Source organism: Carcharhinus amblyrhynchos, chromosome 21 (genome assembly GCF_965287045.1).
Source record: "Carcharhinus amblyrhynchos chromosome 21, sCarAmb.v2.hapA, whole genome shotgun sequence".
Lineage (NCBI taxonomy): Eukaryota > Metazoa > Chordata > Chondrichthyes > Carcharhiniformes > Carcharhinidae > Carcharhinus > Carcharhinus amblyrhynchos.
This window is the reverse complement of record NC_137344.1, coordinates 548,633-569,840: the sequence shown is the minus strand read 5'-3', so window position 1 is coordinate 569,840 and position 21,208 is coordinate 548,633. Positions and strand designations below refer to the sequence as shown.

General features: G+C 44.8%; 1 protein-coding gene across 1 annotated transcript in view; it reads right to left on the bottom strand.

Moving 5' to 3' along the window:
* The window catches only part of ube2o (ubiquitin-conjugating enzyme E2O), a 192,987-nt gene that overhangs the window by 98,792 nt on the left and 72,987 nt on the right, over positions 1–21,208 (bottom strand). Inside the window, exons 8-9 of the mRNA XM_080209242.1 lie at positions 12,833–12,983; positions 10,885–11,474 (exon numbers count right to left, since the gene is read on the bottom strand). Of these exons, the coding sequence (XP_080065368.1) occupies positions 10,885–11,474; positions 12,833–12,983 (741 nt within the window). The remainder of the gene's footprint in view (positions 1–10,884; positions 11,475–12,832; positions 12,984–21,208) is intronic.

Genomic DNA, 21,208 nt, shown 5'->3' with positions numbered 1-21,208 from the left:
ACTGGGAACTGAATATCCAGGTGTATGAGACATTTAGGAAGGATAGACAGGAAGAAAAAGGAGGTGGGGTAGCTCTGTTAATAAAGGATAATATCAGGGCAGTAGTGAGAGGCGATAGAGGCTCTAAGGAGCAAAATGTGGAATTGTGGATGGAGATAAGGAATAATAAGGGGAGAAAGTCACTGGTGGGTGTGGTCTATAGGTCCCCAAACAATAACTTTGAGATGGAGCAGACTATAAACGAGCAAAGAACGGATGGGGGGGGGGGGGGGGGGGGGGTTTCAACCTGCATATTGATTGGCTGATTCAAGTCGGACACGGTGGATTTGAGGAAGGGTTATTAGAATGCTGTCGGGGTAGTTTCCTTGAACAGTACGTTACAAAATCTATGAAGGAGTGAGTTATCTTGGATCTGGTAATGTGGAACGAGACAGGTAGAATTAAGGATCTTCTTGAGAGGGATCCTCTTGGGATGAGTGATCACAATATGGTTGAATTTTTAATACAGATGAAAGGTGAAAAAGTAGGGACACAAACCAGTGTCCTCTGCTTGAACAGATGGTAGTACGATAGGATGAGGGTGGAATTGGCTAATGTAGACCGGGAGCGCAGACTAGTTGGTAGGATAGCTGAGGAGCAGTGAAGGATTTTTAACGAGATTTTTCTCAGTACTCAGCAAAAATATATTCCGGTGATAAAGGAGGAATGTAAGAAAAGAGATAACCAGCTGTGGATAACTAAGGAGATAAAGGAGAGTATTAAATTAAAAGCCGATGCGTACAGAGTGGCCAAAACTTGTGGGGAATTAGAAGATTGGGAAAGCTGTAAAACACTAAGAACAACTAAGAAAGTGATAAAGAAAGATAGATTATGAAACTAAACTAGCGCAAAGCAAAAACTGATAGTAAAAGTTTTTACAAATATATAAAAAGGAAAAGAGTGGCTAAAGTGAATGTTGGACCCTTAGAAGTCGAGAGGGGGGATTTAGTGGTGGGAAACAAGGAAATGGCCGAGGCCTTAAACAAGTTGTGTGTGTCGGTCTTCACCGTACAGGACACGAATGGCTTACCGAAAATTGACGGTTGTGGGACTGTAGGGGGTGAGGTCCTTAAAACGATTACTATTACTGAAGAGGTAGTGCTTGGTAGGCTAATGGGACTAAAGGTTGACAAGTCCCCGGGCCCGGATGGAATGCATCCCAGGGTACTGAAAGAAATGGCAGAAGTAATAGATGCGTTAGTTGTAATTTATCAAAATTCGCTGGACTCTGGGGAAGTGCCAGCTGATTGGAAAACAGCTAACGTGACGCCGCTGTTTTAAAAAGGAATAGACAAAAGGCGGGTAACTACAGGCCGGTTAGCTTAACGTCCGTAGTTGGGAAAATGCTGGAATCCATTATTAAAGAAGAAACAGCAGGACACCTGGAAAAGAGTGGTTCGATCAAGCAGACACAGCATGGATTCACGAAGGGGAAGTTGTGTCTGACAAATTTACTGGATTTTTATGAATACGTAACGAGTGCGGTTGACAGAGGGGAACCAGTGGATGTGGTGTTTTTAGACTCCAGAAGGCGTTCGATAAGGTGCCTCTCAAAAGGTTGCTACAGAAGGTTAAGGTACACAGGGTAAAGTGTTAGTGTGGATTGAGGATTGGCTATCTAACAGGAGCAGAGAGTTGGAATAAACGAGTGCTTTTCTGGTTGGCAGTTGGTGACAGTGGCGTGCCACAGCGATCGGTGCTGGGGCCTCAACTGTTTACCATATACACAGACGATCTGGAGGAGGGGACCGAGGGTAGGATAACAAAGTTTGCTGATGACACTAAGATGAGCGGGTAATCAAATTGCGTGGAGGATGCAGAAAGTCTGCAGAAATTTGGATAGGCTGAGTGAGTGGCTGAGGATCTGGCAGATGGAGTATAAATGTTGGCAAGTGTGAGGTTATCCACTTTGGAAGGAATAATAGTAAAATGGACTATTATTTAAATGGTGATAAATTACAACATGCTACTGTGCAGAGGGACCTGGGGGTCCTTGTGCTTGAATCACAAAGTCAGTTTGCAGGTGATCAAGAAGGCAAATGGAATGTTGGCCTTTATCACAAGGGGGATAGAATATAAAAGCAGGAGGCCTTGCTGCAATTGTACAGGGTACTGATGAGGCCGCAACTGGAGTACTGTGTGCAATTTTGGTCACCTTATTTGCAAAAGGATATATTGGCCTTAGAGGGTGCAGAGAAGGTTCACCAGGTTGATACCGGAGATGAGGGGGTTAGCTTACGAAGAGAGATTGAATAGACTGGGCCTGTACTCAGAGTTTAGAAGGCTGAGGGGGGATCTTATAGAGACATATAAGATAATGAAGGGGCTAGATAGGGTGGAGGCAGAGATATTCTTTCCACTTAGAAAGGAAACAAGAACTGGAGGACACAGCCTTAAAATAAGGGGGAGTCGGTTTAGAACAGAGTTGAGGAGGAACTTCTCTCAGAGGATAGTGAATCTCTGGAATTTGCTGCCCATTGAAGTGGTGGAGGCTACCTCATTAAATATATTTAAGTCACAGATAGATAGATTTCTGATCAATAAGGGAATTAAGGGTCATGGGGAGCAGGTGGGAAAGTGGAACTGAACTATTATAAGATCAGCCATGATCTTATTGAATGGCGGGGCAGGCTCGAGGGGCTAGGTGGCCTACTCCTGCTCCTATTTCTTACATTCTACGTTACATTCATTGAAGAACTAAGACTTGCCTATAAAACCTATTGTAATCTCACTAGCTCGTTCAAAGAGAAAAGATTTGGCAGCTCTGAGAAGTAAAGATCTTGTGTTCCTGATGATAGACTTTACACCTCAGAGGCCTGTTTGCCACCTTTCAAATAGCACTAAGGAAAAGATTGCTCACGCAAGAGTTTTCTGACACTTGGAATTTTTCAGACAATTGCAACCTCCATCAGCCAGCTTCAAGTACTTGTGAATAACTCATGGTTCAAAGATTTCTTTGTGCTCAAGTATCACATCCTCATGCGTAAAAACAGCGAGGTTATGTTGCAGCTGTACAAGGTGCTGGTGAGGCCACACCTGGAGTACTGTGTACAGTTTTGGTCTCCTTCCTTGAGTAAGGGTATACTGGCACTGGAGGGGTTGCAGAGGAGATTCACTAGGTTGATTCTGGAGTTGAGGGTTGGCTTGAGGAGAGACTGAGCAAACTGGGGCTATACTCACTGGAATTAAGGAGAATGAGGGAAGATCTTATAGAAACACAAGATTATGAATGGAATAGATAAGATAGAAGCAGGGAAGTTGTTTCCACTGGTGGGTGAAACTAGAACTAGGGGGCATAGCCTCAAAATAAGGGGGAGCAGATTTAGGACCAAGTTGAGGACGAACTTCATACAAAGGGTTGTGAATCTGCAGAATTCCCTGCCCAGTGAAGCAGTTGAAGCTACCTCACCTGAATGTTAAGGCAACAATAGACAAATTTTTGAACAGTAAAGGAATTAAGGATTATGGTGAGCGGGCAAGGGGAGCTGAGTCCACAAAAAGATCAGCCATGATGATGGTCTACTCCCACTCCTAGTTCTTATGTTATGAAGAAAATAGAAGTGGGCAAAGAAATCTAAGAATCTGGACAAATGTGAAATTGCTCATCTTGGCACAAAGGAAAAAAAGGTGCTGACTAAAGTGGTGAGAGATACAAAGCTTGCTGTGCAGAGGGATCTGGGTGTCCTAATGCATGAATCACAGTTACATCAAATAATTAGGAAAGTCAATGCAATGCTATTGTTTATTGTGAGGGGAACTGATTACAAAAATAAAGAGGTTATGATTATCTCAGCAATCCATAAAATTTGAACAGGACCAGAAAGTATATTCTTGCTATAGAGGAAGAGCAGCAAAGGTTTACCGACAGATTCCTGGGGTGGCAGGACTGACATGAGGAGAGATGGAGTTGACTAGGGTTTCATTTGCTGGAGTTCATAAGAATGAGAGACAATATCATAAAAACCTATAAAATTCTAACAGGACTAGATAGAATAAATGCAGGAATGATATTCCTAATGGAGGGCCGTCCAGGATCTGGGTTTATAGTCTAAATATACAGGGTAGGCCATGTACAGCTGAGGAGGAGAAATTTCTCTACCACAGCAAGCAGTTGAGGCCAAAACATGGTATGTTTTCAAGAAGGGGTTGTATGAAGCTCTTACGGATAAAAGGGATCAAAGGATATGGGAGAAAAGCAAGACCAAATTACTGAGCAGCCATGATCATAATGAATGGAGGAGCAGGCTCGAAGGACTGAATGCTATTTTGTTTCTATGCTTCAGTTGCACAGGACACTGGGGAGATGCAGCTGAAGTAGTACGTTCAGCATTGGTCTTTAAAGGAGAATGTAAATGCATTAGGTCAGAGAAAGTTTGCAAGACTAATAAGAACATAAGAAATAGGAGCAGGAGTAGGCCATCTAGCCCTTCGAGCCTGCCCCACCAGCCAATAAGATCATGGCTGACCTGAAGTGGATCAGTTCCACTTTCCCGCTCTCTCCCTATAACCCTCAATTACCTTGTCTATCAAAAACCTATTTGCCCGTGACTTAAATATATTGAGTGAGGTAGCCTCCACCACTTCAACAGGCAGAGAATTCCAGAGATTCACCACCCTTTGAGTGAAGAAGCTCCTCCTCAACTCCGATCTAAACTGACCACCCCCCCCCCCCCCCCGCCAAATCTTGAGGTTGCGCCCTCGAATCCTGCTATCCTTTCTAAGCGGGAAGAATCTCTGTACCTCTACCCTATCCATCCCCTTCATTATCTTATACGTCTCTATAAGATCCCCCCTCATCCTTCTAAACTCCGAGTACAGACCCAGTCTATTTAGTCTCTCTTCATAGTCCAACCCCCTCATCTCCGGAATACCAATAGTAGGAATGAGCAGGATGTCTATGAGGAAAGTTTTGAGAGTTTAGGTTTATAACCACTGGAGTTAAGAAGAATAAAAGGTGACGTGATCTAAACCTTTACTATCCTGAGGGGTACTGATAGAGTGGACGTGGAAAGGACGTTTCCTCTTTTTGGAGAATCTAGAACCAGAGTCACTTTTTAAAAATAGGGGGTTGCTCATTTGGTGCGGCATGGTGGCACAGTGGTTAGTGCTAGGCACTAGGGACTCTGGTTCGATTCCCGGCTTGGATCACTGTCAATGTGGACTTTCCATGTTCTCCCCGTGTCTGCGTGGGTTTCCTCCAGGTGCTCCAGTTTCCTTCCATAGTCCAAAGATCACAGAATCATAGAACCCTACACAGTGCAGAAAGAGGCCCTTCGGCCCATTGAGTCTGCACCAATCATAATCCCACCCAGGCCCTACCCCCACATCCCTACACATTTACCCGTTAATCCTTCTAATTTATGCATGTCAGGACATTAAGAGGCAATTTTAGCACGGTCAATCAACCTAACCCGCACATCTTTGGATTGTGGGAGGAAACCGGAGCACCCGGAGGAAACCCACACAGACACGAGGAGAATGTGCAAACTCCACACAGACTGTGACCCGAGTTGGGAATCAAACCCAGGTCCCTGAAGCTGTGAAGCAGCAGTGCAAACCACTGTGCTACCGCGCCGCCCCAATGATATGCGGGTTAGGTGGATTGGCTACGCTAAATAGCTAGTCCCCCTGACAAGAGGCTAAGGTAAATGCATGGGGTTGTGGGGATAGGGCCTAGATGGGATTATGGTCGGTATAGACTGGATGGGTTGAATGGCCTCCTTCTGCAACATAGGATTCTGATTACGAAATTATTTTCTCCCAATAGGGATGTGTGTCTCTGGCTCACTTCCTCAAAAGGCCGTGGAAGCAGAATTTGGATATTTTTAAGGCAGAGGTGGATAGATTCTTGATTTTTTTTTCATTCGTGGGACATGGGCATCGCTGGCTGACCAGCATTTATTGTCCATCTCTAGTTGCCCAAAAGCAGTTGAGATTGCTGTGACTCTAGAGTCACATGTAGACCAGACCAGGTAAGCACCACAGACTGCCTTCCTTAAAGGATATTAGGTGAACCAGATGGGGTTTTCTGACAATCAATGGTTTTATGGTCATTGGTCGATTCTTAATTCCAGATACTTTTTATTGAATTCAAATTCCACCATCTACCATGGTGGGACTGGAACCAAGTTTCTGGATCAAGTCTAGTCAAAGTCACTTGGCCATTGCTTCCCCTAATTAACAAAGAGAGAAAGAGTGAGCTTGCACACAAACTGTGGGATAAACCTCATCCGAAGTAAGACACAGCCAGAGCGTGGGGCCACCAGGAATTGGGAGCTGAGTGGGAATTTGATACAGAAGGGAAGATGCTTTCTGCCTTTCTCCTCTCTTTGTAACTTTTAAATCTTAGGAGTGCCATGCTGCAGTAGCATAGGACATAGAGTAAAGAGCAGATTGCTAAGTATTTAATACTTTCACAGATTCAGAGGTCATTTTTATGGTTTATAGTTTGTAAGGATTATATTCAGTAATAGCAGGAAAGGAGGGCCCGAGCAAATAGGATATAATCTGATAGCAAACAATTTAAAAAGGGCTACGTCGTGGCAGGAGAGCACCAAGCCGTCGGCCGCTCTCTGCTCCATTTGAAAAGTCAGCAACTTTGAGTGCCTGGGGCCAGCATGTGTCTCCAGCTGCAGCTCCTGGAAGTCCACGGTTCAGAGCTGGAGTGGTAGCTGGGGATACTGCAAAGCATCCGTTAGGTGGAGTGTACATATAGAGAGCTATCACACCATAAGCTCAGACTCCAGAGACAGGAAAGGAATGGGTGACCACCAGGCAGAGCACTAGAGCTAGGCAGGCAGTGCAGGAATCTCCTGAAAAACACATATACCCTTTAGAATACTGTTGTGGGGAATGGCCTCTCAGTGGAAAATAATAGCTAAATCCATTGCACCACGGTTGGCTCTGCTGCAAAGGGAAGGAATAAAAAGTATGCAAATGCAATAGGTTTAGGGGATTCAATTATAAAAGGGGAATCTGTGGCCACAAAAGGGATTCCAGGATAGTACGTTGCCTCCCTGATGCTAGGGTCAAGAATGTCTTAGAGCAGGTACTGGACATTCTGAAGGGGGAAGGGTGACCAGCCAGTGGTTGTGGTACACGTTGGTACAAACGATATACGTTAAAAAAAGGGGGACGAGGACCTAAAAGTAGGATATAGGGAGCTAGGAAGCAAGCTGAAAATTTGAATCTCAAAGGACTACTGTCTGTGCCATGGGTTAATCAGAATAGAAACAGCGGGATACAAAGAATGAATACGTGGCTGAAAAGATGGTGTAAGGGGCAGGGCTTCAGACTCCTGGGGTATTGGGACCTGTACAAACTGGATGGGTTACAGTTGGACAGAAGCAGGACTGATGTCCTTGGGGGAGTACTTGCTAGAGTGGTTGGGGAGGTTTTAAACTAATATGGCAGGAGAGATGGGAACCTTTGCAAGGATTCAGAGCAGGGGGAATTAAGAACAAGAGGAAAAGACAGTAACGAGAATAAGGAAAGTGATAGGCAGAGAAATCAAGTGCCAGCTAGATAAGGACAAAGTAAACAATAGTAGGAAAAAGACAAGAAACCTTAAAAGTGCTCATCATAAGGTTTTGTAACTGAATGCTTGGAGTATTTGAAACTAAAATGGATGAATTAGTTGCACAGATAGATGTAAAGGGGTGTGATATAGTCAGCATTATGGAGGCGTGGTTCCAAGATGAGCAAGGATGGGAACTAATCACTGAAGGTATTCAGTGTTTAGGAAAGACAGACAAAGGAAAAGGTGATGGAGTTGCATTGTTGATTGATAATATCTTTCCTCAATATAATCTTTAATCTGTGTGGGTCAAATTTAAAAACACCAAGGGGCAAAAAAAATTGGTGGGAGTGGTAGAGATACAATGATAATGTTGGGAATAGCCTTAGACAGGAAATCAGATGCATGTGTTAAAGGAACATCTATGACATGTTAGGTGACTTTAATCTGCATAGAGATTGGGCAAATAAAGATAGTAAGAAGTCTCACAACACCAGGTTAAAGTCCAACAGGTTTATTTGGTAGCAAAAACCACTAACTTTTGGAGCACTGGCTGCTCCTTCGTCAGGTGAGTGGGATTTCAGTTCACAAACAGGACACAAAAGACAAACTCAATTTACAAAATGATGATTGGAATGCGAGTCTTTACCAGTAATCAAGTCTTAAAGGTACAGACTATGAATGGAGAGAGCATTAAGCACATGTTAAAGAGATGCGTATTGTCTCCAGTCAGGACAGTTAGTGAGATTTTGCAGGCCCAGGCAAATCATGGGGGTTACAAATAGTGTGACATAACCCAAGATCCCGGTTGAGGCCGTTCTCACGTGTGCTGAACTTAGCTATCAGTCTCTGCTTAGTGACTCTGCGCTGTCGTGCGTCATAAAAGTCGCCTTGGAGAATGCTCACCTGAAGATCAGAGGCCAAATGCCCGTGACTGCTGAAGTACTCCCCAACAGGGAGAGAACACTTCTGCCTGGTGATTGTTGAGCAGCGTTCATTCATCCGCTGTAGTAGCGTCTGCATGGTCTCCCCATGTACCATGCCTCAGGACATCCTTTCCTGCAGCATATCAGGTAGACAACGTTGGCCGAGTTGCAAGAGTATGTAACCCTGTACCTGGTGGATGGTGTTCTCACGTGAGATGATCTGGCATGCCTTAGAGGTTGCTGTGGCAGGGTTGTGTGGTGTCATGGTCACTGTTCTCATGAAGGCTGGGTAGTTTGCTGTGGACTGTTTGAGGTTGTGCGGTTGTCTGAAGGCAAGTAGTAGTGGTGTGGGAATGGTCTTGGCAAGATGGACTACTCTCCAGAAACGACTGCATTCTTGGACACACGCATCTCCAAGAACACAGTCTCCTCAGCATTTCAGTGTACTGCAAGCCTACTGATAATCTCATGATGCTGCACTTCTCCAGCTTCCACCCTAAACATGTTAAAGCCATCCCCTATGGACAAGCCGTCCGTATACACAGGATCTGCTCAGATGTGGAGGATCGCAACAGACACCTCCAGACACAAAGATGTCCTCGTAAGAGCAGGATTGGTGCTCGACTTATCAATCAACAGTTCCGACGCGCCACAGCGAATAACCACACCTACCTCCTCAGAAGACAAACACAGGACACAGTGGACAGAGTACCCTTCATCATCCAGTACTTCCCCAGAGTGGAGAAGCTACGACATCTTCTCCAGAGCCTTCAACATATCATTGATGAAGACGAACATCTCGCCAAGGCCATCCCCACATCCCACCTTCAAACAACCACACAACCTCAAACAGACCACTGTCCGCAGCAAACTACCCATACCAACGACACCATACCAACCCTGCCACAGCAACCTCTTCATGTGCCAGATCACTGGCACAGATGCCATCATTTCATGTGAGATCATCCACCAGATACACTGTACATACTCTTGCAAATCGGCCAACATTGTCTACCTGATCTGCTGCAGGAAAGCATGACCCGTGGCATGGTACATTGGGGAAACCACGCAGGTGCTACAACGGGTAAACGAATACCACTCGACAATCACCAGGCAGGAGTGTTCTCTTCCTGTTGGGAAACCTTCAGTCACGGGTATTCAATCACTTATCTTCAGGTAAGCGTTCTCCAATGCGGATTTCATGACACATGATGACGCAGAATCGCTGATCAGAAACTGATAGCCAAGTTCCACACGAGGACAGCCTCAACTGGGATCTTGGGTTCATGTCACACTATATGTAACACCCACGGTTTGCCTGGGCTTGCAAAATCTCACTAATTGTCCAGGCTGGAGACAATATACATCCCTTTAACCTGTGCTTAACGCTCTCTCCACTCACATTGTCTGTACCTTTAAGACTTGATGACCTGAAAAAGACTCGCATTCCAACCATTATTTTGTAAATTGAGTTTGTGTCTTTATATGCCCTGTTTGTGAATTGAAATCCCTCTCATCTGATGAAGGAGCAGCACTCCAAAAGCTTGTGGCTTGTGCCACCAAATAAACCTGTTGGACTTTAACCTGGTGTTGAGACACTTCTTACTGTGCGTACCCCAGTCCAGCACCGACATCTCCACATCATAGTCAGTGAGGTCCAGGTCCCACAAATAAATAAAGAAAAACATGAATAACATATTAGAAATTGAGAGAAACAAGTTTTAGTGAGGAGCTGAAAGAAATCAGCATTAGTGGAGAAATGGTTTTGGGGAAATTGATGGGACAGAAGGTGGATAAATCTCCAGGACCTGATAATCTGCATTCCAGAGTTAAGTACCTTAAGGAAGTGGTACTGGAAATAGATCTTTTAGTGGTCACTTTCCAAATGCTCTGAATTGGTTCCTGCAGATTGCAGCATAGCTAATGTAAGCCTGTATTCAAAAAGGGAGGTAGAGAAAAAACAGGGAACTATAGACCAGTGAGCCTAATGTCGGTACTGGGGAAGTTGCTAGAATCCATTATCAAGGATTTCATAGCTCAGTATTTGGAAGGCATTGGTATAATCAAAGTTGCATTAAGTTGATTTTTCTCTACACTCTAGCTATGATTCTAACACTACTTTCTGCACTCTCTGCTTTCCTTCTCTACAAACGGTATGTTTTGTCTGTATAGCGTGCAAGAAACAATACTTTTCACTTAATACATGTGACAATAATAAATGAAATCTTTTCTATAATAGGGTGACAGAACTATACAGCATTCCAAGTGTGGCATACTTCTGCTCCTAATTCATGCGTGCATGTTCTTGTCTGTGGTGTTATAGCCCTACAAAAAACCCAAGACAGATCCTTTAATGCATAAGGAGTTTGGCCTAATGCTTCTCTCCGTAAAATCATATCTCACCTGTCACCTGGTTTGAATTCTCTGGAGGGTTTGTTTTTTCTCTTCTTGTGTTTCTTCTTCAAGTTTTTTATAGAAAGTGGGATACTTTTTTTACGCCCTTGGCCCCCACTTTGCGATGATGCAGTTGAACTTGCAGAAGATGAAATTGAGCTTGTTTCATCGGTATCCTCAGCACCTTCATCATCTGCATCTTGTTCAGTCAGCTGAATCTTCAGAATCTGGCTACTTTCCAGCAAATCTTCACCTAATACCACTGGAGACTGGCCCATATCCTTCAAGTTTCCCACTTTCACTCTTTGTTCCAACTGATTCTCAGCATCAACAGCATTAGTCGAGACTGGGCCATTGCTCAGAACAGGTTCCTTCTCTACAGTCCCATTTACAGATTGGGATTTCAGTCCTATGGCCATCTGAGGCGTGCTCTCCCAACCTAATCTTGCTTTAGAGCTACTAAGGCCAAAAACAGTTGAAGTGACCATGACAGATCCATCACCCAAAGCAACTGTAAACTTGTCAGAATGATCCACATCATGGGTGTCCAAATTATTCAAGATTGTCTTCACTATCTCCTTGTCAAAGAGACGTTTAACCTAATGAAAAGAGAAAGGGACAAGTTGCAGCAGGTTCAGTCATACAGCTGCCAAACAATCACAAATTATAGCATCTTGACAAACTTTTCCGAATGAAGCCATGAATCTGGCCACAGACGTTCCTACAATACTTCCATATTCTCAAAGAATCTGCTTACCTTACTCCTCTCAGGCAGTCTTAAATAGGGTAAACTATTTTAAATGTATAAGTAGCTTTCTAACTGACTTAGAAATTGAATGTGCAGATGTTAAGATAGAATTGCACAGTACAAAGTATTTACAGTGCAAATAGCCCTTCAATCCAACTGGTCTATGCCAGTGTTCATGCTCTACAAGAAACCTCTCCCACCTTACCCTCTCAACATAACCTTCTACACTTTCCTCCTCACATTTCACAAGCCTCCCTCAAACATATCTTTGCTATTCACCTCTGATAGTCAGTTCCACACGTTCATCACTCCTTGGGTGACTAACTGATTTATGCCCCTGGTTCCAATCTCTCCCTTACCCAACTGGAACCATTATCTCAACACCCATCCTACAAAATCTCTTCATAATTTAAAAGGTCCTCTATCGGATCACACTTCTGAGAAAAGAATCCTAGCCTGTTCAGTCTTTCATGACGTGACGGCATGGTATCATAGTGGTTAGTATATCTGGCCCTCGGTTCTATTCTGGCCTTGGCTGACAGCGTGGAGTTTGCACATCCCTGTGTGCAGATTAGGTGAACTGACCATGCTAAGTTGCTGCCTTGTGTCCCAAGATCTATAGGATAGAGTGTGTTATGGGGTAAATATGTTTTGGGGGGGGGGGGGGGGGGGGGGGCCTTAGTAGGATGCTCTGTCAGAGAGTCAGTGCAGGCTTGATGGGCTGAACAGCCTCCTCCTGCACTGTGGGGATTCTAAGATTTTATTACACACAATTCTATTATTATTCTGACAAATCTTTTTTGCACCTTGCCCTTTTCAAATATGGAAATCAGATGGCTGTCAGTATTCCTGTGGTCTAAGCAGGGTTCTGTACAAGTTTAACATAATCTCTCTGGCTTTGAATTCTATACCTCTAGAAAGGAACCCCAGTGTTTTATTTACTTTTCTTTAAAATGGCCTTATTAACCTGCAATGCTATTTTTAGAGATTTCTATATTTGTCCATTTAGGTCCCTCTGTTCCTCAACCCCATTTAGAGACTTGTTTTTAAAAAGGAATCTGTGACCTCATTCTTTCTACCAAAGCATACTACCTCACACTTATGTTGAAGTTCATACAAACAGACAAGAGTTACTATGCTCTCCTTAAAGCAGTGGTTACTCTTCATTAGTTACCTGCCTTAGGCACAGTATCTCCATACAGAAGTTACCTTTCTGACAACAGAATTCACAGCAATGATGGAATTTCCTTCTGGACTCTCTGAAGAAATAGCTGTACATTCAGGATCTCCTGGAAGTACGTACACAGCCCGCTCTGCCAGAACCATGCGAGCATGGTCATAACAGTTCAAGCGTTTCACCCTAGAGAAAAGGGAAACAAATGGAATCAAGATCTTCTCCAATCCGTTTCAAAATACAAGTTGAATTTGAAACAGGAAAGTCACTATCCACAGGATCACTCAGACAAATATTGATGTCAAAATATAACAATGAATCAAAGTTTGTTAATGTTTTGGTTAAATCCTAAATTCCACAAAATATTTTTGATGCATTTACCATTTGGGTTTAAGAAATGTCACACAATAATGGATTTGATGGCAGGTCTTGCTGGTGGAATAAAGTGAACCTGCCTTTCACATCATCCAAAAGCTAAATCCTACAAATGATGAAAATCTGAACGGAAAACAGAAAATACCGGAAATACCCGACAGATCAGGCAGCATTTGTGGAGAAAGAATTAATATTTCAGTACAATGACTCTGTATATTGTCCATTTGGCTAACAAAATTAGTCAGCAGAGCTCAGACCTTCAGTTAGGGCCTTGAGCCAAAATATTAGAAGTGCTACATATTCTACAAAAAAAAACACCTTCATTGTATCCCACTCAGAGCAACTAAACAACTCCAGACAGAACTGAACTTAACGTCTTGAGAAGATCAAAATAACTGGAGTAAACCATTTAACTATCAAGCTGTGACCCCATTCACTAAGATCTTGACTGAGTTTCTACATCAAGTTTATGGTGGCACAGCCATTAACACTGCTGCCTCAACACCACAAACCGATTCCCAGCTTGGGTCACTGTCTACGCAGAGTCTGCACATTATCTCCACATCTGTGTGGGTTTCCTCCCAGGCGCTCCAGTTTTCTTCCACAGTCCGAAAGACGTGCTGGTTAGGGTGCAATGACCAGGCTAAATTCTCCCTCAGTGTACCCGAACAAGCGCTGCAGTGTGGCGACTAGGGGATTTTCACCATAAATTCATTGCAGTGTTAAATCCTACTTATGACACTAATAAATAAACTTTATTTATTCATCATTCTGCCCTCGATTCTCTTAAGTACCCAAAAATCTATCAATCTCAATCTTAAGTGTCCTCATTAACTGATCATTCAAAATCCTTTGGATTCAGAATTCCCAAGATTCAAAACATAGGAGTAGATCGTTTAGCCCCTCAAGTCAGTGAGATTTGCAATCTGATTACATATACCCACCCTTGTCCATATCCCCAAATACCTTCAGCTAACAAAAATCAATTTGTTCATCTTTCTCTAACAGAAATACTGAATATAGGTAGATTACACCAAAGACACTAAAGTCTTCATGGATGTATTATAAAGCAAAATTAGAACTGTGCCACGTAAGAAAAAATTAAGCCAGATGGTCCAAAGCTTGTTCAAATAAGTTCACTCAACAAGTGGCTAACAGGATGAAAGAGAGGAGGGAATCCAAGTGCTTTAGGGAGAGTGTGCCAGAGTTTAGGGCCCCTCACAGCTGAAGGCTTGGCCACCAATGGTGGATCAATGAAAAGCAGGAATGCTCAGCAGACCATAGATGAGTGCAGCTTTCAGAGGGCTAAAGAATAAGGAGGGGTGAAGTCATGGAGGAATTTGCAAACATGAGAATTTTAAAATCAAAACATTGATCAACCAAGAGTTAACGTAGATGAGCGAGCACAAGGACGATGGGTGGACAACACTTGGTACTGTTGCTCCTAATAGGGACAAATTTCTCAAGTGAAGCTTGAATGGGAGATTGCTTAAACAAACAGTCGCCTGGTAGTACAGTGTTTGAATATTGCTAAAAAAGACATGTTGAAGCTTTCCATCTTGCACTCATCAGGACAAACGCAACAATGTCAAATTCCAAACAATCACAATTCATACTACAAGAGAAAAAGATACTGATTGCCAAGGTACCAATCAATTGGGCTCCAAAGTTTTGGATAACCTCAAGTTTATGAAGGGTGGAAAGTGGGAAGCCGGTCAGGAGTGCATTAGAATGGTCAGGTCTAGATGTAACAAAGGCATGACTGAGGAGATGAGGTATACAAAGATGGAAATAAGCATCTTAAGAGATGGCATGGATGTGATCAGAATCCCAGACGAATGACACAAAGGATCTCTGTATTCTAGTTTAATTCCCAAAGCCAGAGAGAACGATGATGTTGGTAGCGAAGGAACAGAGTTTAAAGTGAGGACCAAAGACAATGGCTTGTCTTCCAATATTTAATTGGAGGAAACTTCTGCTCGTCCATTACTTGTTGTCAGACAAGCTCAGATAATTCAGCAACAATGGGAGTATTGTGAAACGCAGAGGTAGAACGAGGTGTCATCACTTATACGTGAAAACTAACGCCATGCTTTTGATGTCAAATTAAAACAGGACCAAGGATACGTTGTTGGCCTAAACAATAAGAATTAGGAAGAGTAGGCTATCCAACCTAAAGCCTATTCCACCATTCAATGGCTTATATTCTGGACTCGTAATGCACCCTTCCTGATGAACTCAATGCATGCTACACCCATTTTGAGCAAGTCGTCATCGAGAGCGTGCCCTGCACCCTGGATGAACCTGCATCTGGGGTCACCATTGCAGATGTCAGGGCAGCTTTCTTGAAGATCAACCCACGGAAAGCGACTGGCCTGGATGGGGTACGCGGATGAGCACTCAGATCCTGCGTGGATCAGCTGGCAGGGGTATACACACACATCTTCAATCTCTCTTTAAGAACATAAGAAATAGGAGCAGGAGTAGGCCATCTAGCCCTTCGAGCCTGCCCCGCCATTCAATAAGATCATGGCTGATCTGTCGCTGCTCAGTTCCACTTTCCTGCCCTCTCCCCATAACCCTTAATCCCCTCTCTTATCAAAAACCCATCAACCCGCAACGATCTGAGGTCCCTATCTGCTTCAAGATGATGACCATCATCCCTGTACCTAAGAAAAACCGAGCAGTGTGCCTTAATGACTATTGGTCAGTGATGGACATCCATCACTGTGAAATGCTAGTTATGGTGCTAATCAATTCCAGCCTCCCAGATACCTGCATCCACTAGTTTGCCGACCGCCGCAACAGATCCACAGCAGACACCATCTCCCTGGCCCTGCACTTAACCCTGGAACAACAACATAACAAGGACACCTATGTCAGACTCCTATTTATTGACTACAGCTCAGCCTTCAACACCATTATTCTCATGAAACTCATCTCCAAACTGTCATCTGGGCCTCGGTTCCTCCCTGTGACTGGATCCCGAACTTCCTAACTCACAGACCACAAATCAGTAAGGATAGGCAACACCACCTCCTCCACAATTATACTCAACACCAGTACCCCAAAAGGCTGTGTTCTCAGCCCCTGTTACACTCCTTATACACCTACGACTACGTGACCAAATTCCCCTCATATTTGATTTTCAAGTTTGCTGACAACACCACCGTAGTGGGTCAGATCTCAAACAATGACAAGACAGAGGACAGGAATACAATAGGGAATCTGGTGAACTGGTGCAGCAACAATAATCTCTCCCTCAATGTCAACAAAACAAAGGCGGCTGTCATCAACCTCTGGAAGCATAGAAGAGAACATGCCCGTCTACATTAACAGCTGTAAAGACTCGCATTCTAATCAGTATTCTGTAAACTGCATGTGCCTTTATATGATCTGTTTGAGACCAGAACTCTCCACTCACCTGACGAAGGGGCAAACACCCGAAAGCTTGTGGGTTTACTATCAAATAAATTTGGACTTTAACCCGGTGTTGTGAGACTTCTTACTGTACATCAACAGGGACAAAGTCGAAAGGGTCGAGAGCTTCAAGTTTTTAGTTGTCCAGTTCACCAACCACCTGTCTTGGTGCCCCCCCCATGCTGACACTATAGGAAGTCCACCAACACCTCTACTTTCTCAGAAGACTAAGGACATCTGGCACATCAGCTATGACTCTCACCAATGTTTACAGATGCACCATGCAAAGCATTCTTTCTGGTTGTATCAGAGCTTGGTATGGCTCCTGCTCTGTCCAAGACCGCAAGGAACTATAAAAGATCGTGAATGTAGCCCAATCCATCACACAAATCAGCCTCCCATCCACCGACTGTCTGTACTTCCCGCTGCCTCGGTAAAGCAGCCATTTTTTTCTTTAAATTTAATACCAGAAGCAGTTGCTAAGACACTCGGGTAGAGTTTTTTTTTAACCTTACTATAAATTAGAGCGGTGAGGAATCCCGATACTCTACATAGGTAGAGTATCCCAACCCTCCCCCCTCCTCTAACCTAAAAAAGAGAGAGGCTCTGACTGACAGCAGGTAAGTCTGTTTTTGCTTTTGAGTGTGCTGTAAGGGCTTTGGCTCACAGGGCCAACGAGATAAGGGTGAGGTAAGGTAAGTTTTTTTTTTACTTTTTCCTCTGGGTTACTAAAAAGGGGCAAGTATGGGTGTGAGGCCAGTATGTTGTTGCCAGTGCAACATGCGGGAGGTCTTGGAGGCTCCTGGTCTACCAGACCTCCACACCTGTGTTTGGTGTGTGGAGCTGCAGTCCCTACAGAACCAGGTTAAGGAGCTGCAAATGCAGCTCGAGGACCTTCGGCTCATTAGAGAGAGTGAGGAGATAATTGACAGGAGCCATCAGCAAGTAGTCACACCAGGGCAACGGGAAGAAGGCACGTGGGTAACTATTAGGAAGGGGAAACCTCAGGTGATGGAGAGCACGCCGGTGGATGTCTCCCTTCAAAATAAGTACTCCGGCCTGAGTACCACTGTGGGGGAACAGCTCATCTGGAGGAGGAAGCGGTGGCCAGGTCTCTGGAGCTGAGCCAGTACTTCAAAAAACTAAAAAAGAGAGCAGAAAGGTAGTACTAATAGGGGACTCCACAGTGAGGGGGGCGGACAGGCGTTTTTGTGGACGTAGAAGGGAGTCGCGGATGGTGGTTTGTCTCCCTGGGGCTGGGATCCGGGATGTCTCTGGGCGTGTCCCAGACACCCTGAAAGGGGAGGGTGAGGAACCGGAGGTTGTAGTGCATATAGGTACTGCTGACATAGGCAAGAACAGGGAGGCAGTCGTGAAAAGGGACTATAGGGAACTGGGTAGGCAGCTGAGGAAGAGGAAAGCGAAGGTAGTAATCTCAGGATTGCTGCCTGTGCCACGGGAGAATGAGGGCAGGAATGGAATGAGGTGGAGGCTGAAGGACTGGAGCAGGGGGCAGGGATTTCGGTTCCTAGATCATTGGGACCTCTTTAGGGGCGGGTGTGACCTGTTCAGTAAAGACGGGTGGCACATGGGGGGACTTTAAACTAGAAAGGATGGGGGGAGGGAATAGTGGTGGGGAGACTGGGACGGAGGAGGGTAGCTCCCAGGTAGGGAAGGACTGCAGGCAGTATGAGAGGGAGGTTAGACAGGTGGTGGAGAAGGGAAATGTCCAGACTGAGGGGCTGAAGTGTATCTATTTTAACACCAGGAGTGTAGTAAATAAGGTAGATGAGCTTAGGGCATGGATTGCTGCTTGGGAATGTGATGTGGTGGCCATTACAGAGACTTGGATGTCTCAGGGACAGGACTGGGTACTTCAGGTGCCAGGATTCAGATGCTTCAGGAAGGACAGGGAGGGAGGCAAAAGAGGTGGTGGAGTGGCACTGTTGATCAGGGACAGTGTCATGGCTGCAGAGAAGGAGGATGCCGTGGAGGGACTGTCTACGGAGTCTCTGTGGGTGGAAGTTAGGAACAGCAAAGGGTCGATAACTTTGCTGGGTGTATTCTATAGGCCGCCCAATAGTGACAGGGAAGTTGAGGTGCAGATAGGGAAACAGATCCTAGAGAGATGTAGTAATAACAGAGTTGTCGTGATGGGAGACTTCAATTTCCCAAACATCGATTGGAATATCCCAAGGGTAAGGGGTTTGGATGGGGAGGAGTTTGTTAGGTGTGTTCAGGAAGGTTTCCTGACAGTACATGGATAAGCCTACGAGGGGAGAGGCTGTACTTGACCTGGTACTGGCGAACGAACCAGGACAGGTGACGGATCTCTCGGTAGGAGAGCGTCTTGGGAATGGTGATCATAATTCCATCTCCTTCACAACTGCATTGGAATGAGATAGGATCAGGCAGGCTAGGAAGGTGTTTGTCTGAAGTAAGGGGAAATACGAAGACGTCAGGAAGTTACTTGGACAAAAACTGGAAGGAGGCATTCTTGGGGAAAAGTACAGAAGGAAGGTGGCGGATATTCAAGGAATGTTTGTCTGGAGCTCTGCACGACAACGTTCCGATGAGACAAGGAGGTTTTGGTAGGTCGCGGGAACCGTGGCGCACGAAGGCTGTGGTGAACCTAGTCAGGAAGAAAAGGAAGGTGTACAAAAGGTTCTGGGAGCTAGGAGATGTTAAGGATCTAGAGGAGTATAAGGATTGTAGAAAGGAGCTTAAAAGGGAAATTAGGAGAGCCAGAAGGGGTCATGAGAAGGCCTTGGCGGGTAAGATTAAGGAGAATCCCAAGGCCTTCTCATTACCAACCGGTGAGTCTGACCTCAGTGGTTGGTAAGTTGATGGAGAGGCTTCTGAGGGACAAGATTTATGAGCATTTGGAGAGGTTTAGCATGATCAGAAATAGTCAGCATGGTTTTGTCAAGGGCAGGTTGTGCCTTACGAGCCTAGTTGAGTTCTTCGAAAACGTGACTGAACACATTGACGAAGGAAGAGCAGTAGACGTGGTGTACATGGACTTCAGCAAGGCGTTTGATAAGGTCCCCCATGCAAGACTTCTTGCAAAGGTGAGAGGGCATGGGATCCAAGGGCCTTTGGCCTTGTGGATCCAGAACTGGCTTGCCTGCAGAAGGCGGAGTGGTTGTGGATGGGTCTTTTTCTGCATGGAGGTCAGTCACCAGTGGAGTGCCCCAGGGATCTGTTCTAGGACCCTTGCTGTTTGTCATTTTCATAAATGACCTGGATGAGGAAGTGGAGGGATGGGTTACTAAGTTCGCCGATGACACGAAGGTCGGTGGTGTTGTGGATGGTCTGGAAGGATGTCAGAAGTTGCAGCAGGACATAAATAGGATGCAAGACTGCGCAGAGAAGTGGCAGATGGACTTCAACACGGATAAATGTGTAGTGGTCCATTTTGGCAGGACCAATGGGATGAACGAGTACACTATCAAGGGCAAGAGTCTTAGCAGTGTTGAACAGCAGAAGGATCTTGGGGTCCGGGTCCACAGGACTCTTAAATCGGCCTCGCAGGTGGAGGATGTGGTCAAGAAGGTGTATGGTGTACTGGCCTTCATTAATCGAGGGATTGAGTTTAGGAGTCAGGCGGTTATGCTGCAACTTTATAAGTCCCTTGCCAGGCCCCACTTGGAGTACTGTGCGCAGTTCTGGTCGCCTCACTATAGGAAGGACGTAGAAGCTATTGAAAGGGTGCAGAGGAGATTTACAAGGATGTTGCCTGGACTGGGAGGCATGCCTTATGAAGATAGGTTGAGGGAGCTGGGACTCTTCTCCCTGGAGAGACAAAGGTTGAGAGGCGACCTGATAGAGGTTTATAAAATGTTGAGAGGAATAGATCGGGTGGATTCTCAGAGGCTATTTCCCCGGGTTGAAATGGTCGCTACGAGAGGACACAGATTTAAGGTGCAGGGAAGCAAGTACAGAGGAGATGTTAGGGGTAAGTTTTTCACTCAGAGGGTGGTGAGTGAATGGAATCGGCTGCCGTCAGTGGTGGTGGAGGCGAACTCGCTGGGGTCTTTTAAAAGACTTCTGGATGAGTATATGGGATTTAATGGGATTGGGGGTTTTAGATAGGTCTATGCATTGGTAGGTTTTGATGTGATCGGCGCAACTTGTGGGCTGAAGGGCCTGTTTGTGCTATAGTGTTCTATGATAATTAAAGACCCCATGCTTCCCAGACATTTTCTTTTCCACCTTCTTCCTTTGGGAAAAAGATAAAAATCTGAGGTCACGTACCAACCAACTCAAGAACAGCTTTTTCCCCTGCTGCTGTCAGACTTTTGAATGGACTTACCTTGCATTAAGTTGATCTTTCTCTACACCCTAGCTATGACTAACACTACATTCTGCACTCTCTAGTTTCCTTCTCTATGAACAGTATGCTTCGTCTGTACAGCACGCAAGAAACAATACTTTTCAGTGTCAGTACATGTGACAATAAATTGACTTTTCAAATCCACTTTACTGTCTGCCCTGTCCACTAAATACATACCTCGAATGTATTCAGTAGTCCAGCTTCTCTGGAGAAGAGAATTCTACACTAAAACCCCATAGAAAAAAATATTCTGATCTCAGTCTAAATGAGGGATCCCATT